The sequence below is a fragment of the Lynx canadensis genome, chromosome A1, assembly GCF_007474595.2.
Source record: "Lynx canadensis isolate LIC74 chromosome A1, mLynCan4.pri.v2, whole genome shotgun sequence".
In the NCBI taxonomy this organism is placed as follows: Eukaryota; Metazoa; Chordata; class Mammalia; order Carnivora; family Felidae; genus Lynx; species Lynx canadensis.
Genome location: NC_044303.2, coordinates 66,724,893 through 66,728,256, shown reverse-complemented (window position 1 = coordinate 66,728,256; position 3,364 = coordinate 66,724,893). Strand labels below are relative to the sequence as shown.

General features: G+C 52.0%; 1 protein-coding gene across 1 annotated transcript; it reads left to right on the top strand.

The window, feature by feature from the left end:
- The first annotated feature begins 477 nt into the window (after nucleotides 1-477).
- SOX21 (SRY-box transcription factor 21) lies at nucleotides 478-2,928 on the top strand. The gene has a single exon (XM_030312744.1). It carries the CDS (start codon nucleotides 503-505, stop codon nucleotides 1,331-1,333), a length of 831 nt encoding a protein of 276 aa, XP_030168604.1. The 5' UTR covers nucleotides 478-502; the 3' UTR covers nucleotides 1,334-2,928.
- The last annotated feature ends 436 nt before the right edge of the window (nucleotides 2,929-3,364 follow it).

Below are 3,364 nucleotides of genomic sequence, written 5' to 3'. Positions count from 1 at the left end.
CAGCCGCCGAGAGCCCCCTTTGGCACTTGGCAGCACGCGGCGGCGGACTCCTCGGCTCAACTTGGTGGGGTCTTCGCGACGCAACTTTCCGAGCTGCTGTGCATTTAAGAGAGAAAAGACCGAGGAGGAGGAGAGTTCTGCGGGGCAGCGACTACCTGCGGGGAGTTCGCGAGCAAACGCAGCCAGGGAGAAAGGACAAAAAGAAAGCAAAGGGCAAACTGCCACCGTGGGGTGGGGGCACCGCCGAGAAGTTACTGTGCCCCCGCGAGGATTTTCCGCAGCTCGGCCGAAGAGACCAGGGCGGCCCGGGGCGCGGCGCGGCCCTGGGCTCTGCCCCTAGCCCCCTCTTCCCGGGCGGGAGCGACGCCGGGGCGCGAAGTGGGGTGCAGCGAGCGCGGGCAGGCCGAACGGGTCCCCGTGGACAGCCAACATTGATTTCCTCCGGGCGGAGGGCGACGGCCCGGGCGGCGGCGGCGGGCTGCAGCCGCGGCACGGCGAGAGCATGTCCAAGCCGGTGGACCACGTCAAGCGGCCCATGAACGCCTTCATGGTGTGGTCGCGGGCTCAGCGGCGCAAGATGGCCCAGGAAAACCCCAAGATGCACAACTCGGAGATCAGCAAGCGCCTGGGCGCCGAGTGGAAGCTGCTCACCGAGTCGGAGAAGCGGCCGTTCATCGACGAGGCGAAGCGCCTGCGCGCCATGCACATGAAGGAGCACCCTGACTACAAGTACCGGCCGCGGCGCAAGCCCAAGACGCTGCTCAAGAAGGACAAGTTCGCCTTCCCGGTGCCCTACGGCCTGGGCGGCGTGGCCGACGCCGAGCACCCGGCGCTCAAGGCGGGCGCCGGGCTGCACGCGGGCGCGGGCGGCGGCCTGGTGCCTGAATCGCTGCTCGCCAATCCCGAGAAGGCGGCCGCCGCCGCTGCCGCCGCCGCCGCGCGCGTCTTCTTCCCGCAGTCGGCCGCCGCTGCCGCCGCCGCCGCCGCCGCCGCCGCCGCCGGCAGCCCCTACTCGCTACTCGACTTGGGCTCCAAGATGGCAGAGATCTCGTCGTCGTCGTCCGGCCTCCCGTACGCGTCGTCGCTGGGCTACCCGACCGCGGGCGCCGGCGCCTTCCATGGCGCGGCGGCGGCGGCTGCAGCGGCGGCCGCGGCCGCCGGGGGGCACACGCACTCGCACCCCAGCCCGGGCAACCCGGGCTACATGATCCCGTGCAACTGCAGCGCGTGGCCCAGCCCCGGGCTGCAGCCGCCGCTCGCCTACATCCTGCTGCCGGGCATGGGCAAGCCTCAGCTGGACCCCTACCCCGCGGCCTACGCCGCCGCGCTATGACCCCCGCGGGGCCGCCTCGCGAGGACCGGTGTGCACACGTGTACATATGTATAGGTACGAGCTCCGCGGCCTCCCCGTGCGCCCTCCCGCGACGGGGGCCCCGGTTTGTATGTACATAAGATGTATAGGTGCAGGCAGAGGCAGAGATGCCAGTCGGGGCGCGAGTGGCAGAGCGCGGGAGTGCTCGGGCGAGTGTGCGTGTGGATTCACAGGATCATTTCAGACCCGCACTTCGGCAGCCAACTCTAAGGAGGGCGGTTGTATCCGACAGCAGTTGATGTTTGCTTTGCACTTCGGAACCTGTTGCGTTTTGGCCCACAGAGGTGGAGGAGTAACTGTTTTTGACAAGTTGGGCTTTCCAGTTTTGTTTGTTGGAAGTTTATTGTCGGTTTTGTTTTTGTTTCTCATCCTTTTTTTTTTTTCTCTCCTGGTCTGTGTCGCATGCACTCTGTTCAAGTGTTAGGTCTGAAATGGCTAGCACGAGGGAAAAGCTGATGTGTCATGAGTTTCTCGGAGCGAGATGACTCTGAGCAGCCTTGCTCCCTATTTGTACTATTTGACTTCGCGAATCTCTGTTCTCTCAAGCAGAACCCCCAGACGGGATCCATTCTTGACCAGTGACCGGCTCGAATATGGCCTTTTGTATGTGAGATGATCACGCTTTCTTTTGTTTATCACGTCATATGCAAATGAGAGCGAGAGCTCTTAAAAGCAAGGAATGCAAACAAGAAATGTGTATGAGATGAAAAGTTGTCAGTTGGATTTTAGCCCTTAAAAAAAAAAAAAAAAAAAAAAAAAAAAAAAAAAAAGACTGCTAGGTTTCCCTGAATCCACTTGCTTGGATTTCTGACACAGTTTACAGAAAGATAAAAGGCACTGTTCCTATTATCCCCTTATGGCTGAGTTCACCTTAAGATTGTAAATGTGTATATGTCCGTGAAAACACTGAGTCTGAAAATGTGTTGTTGGCGTTGCCCTAAATTTGAGTCGGTTTTAGACTCTAAAGCATTTTGAGCAAATGTCAAAGTTAACTTTTAAAAATTGCGGGACTATTTCTAGAATCGCAATTTTATCTTAAGAATAAATCAGACTTTTTTTGTCTGAGTGGTAATTATATATTTATTATTTAGCAAAACTGAAAAAAGAAAAAGACACCAGAATTGTTTTGACAGATGTCTCTCATTTTCAGCTAGCATTTCTTCACCAACTTGAACCGCTTAAATGTGTTTTGGAGTTTCCTCCCTAATTAGCTTATTTTTTAGATTACCTGCAATTCATTTTGCAAATTATGATAAAACACATTTAGAGAAAAGAACCCTCAATTATAGCTTTTTGTTCCTTTTTTAAATGTATATATTTTGACTAATGTTTGTGAATGAAGTTGGCTACCATGTATTTAGTTTCATTTGACTTTATGTAATATAAGTTTTAAAAAGTTTAAGTATTGGTTTTAACCTTTATGTGTAATGGTTTTTCTTGTGTGATCTTCTAATTTAATATTAGACGTCTAAACTATATCTGTAAATTAGAATCCGACTATCACTCTGTTCATTTTTTTTGAACAAAGAGTTTAAATAAAGCCTGAACCAGGGAAAAGAGAAAATCCTCTATTTCTTGTTGAGTTCCTAACAAGATTTTTATCTGAATTGCCCTTACGTGCCTGGTCCAGGTGAAGTGTAAGGTATCCTGCAAAGGCAGCCTTTGTTTCACTTTTGAATAGATTTACTAGGAAATCTAAATCAAGCCATTGTTATTCAGAGCCAAAAACCTGATTTATCACATTTTTAATCGTGAATAGGAAAGAAGATAAAAAAAAAAAAAACCCAAGTAGTTGTATTATCTTGGGGAAAAAAAAGCATTCATGAAGCAGTAGAACAGAGCCCATTGAAAACATTCAGACCGTTCAAAGCATTTCACTAGTTTCCAGTAACATTTTAAGAGAGGAAAGTTGCCTGACCACTTTATCTTGTTAGTAGGAGAGCCCCACCACTTAAGTCAGTGTAATTTGTTCCTGTATCTTTGGCATATTCC

Bases quoted from the DNA above. Each gene is read 5' to 3' on its own strand.
- SOX21 (XM_030312744.1), top strand. From the start codon at position 503: ATGTCCAAGCCGGTGGACCACGTCAAGCGGCCCATGAACGCCTTCATG.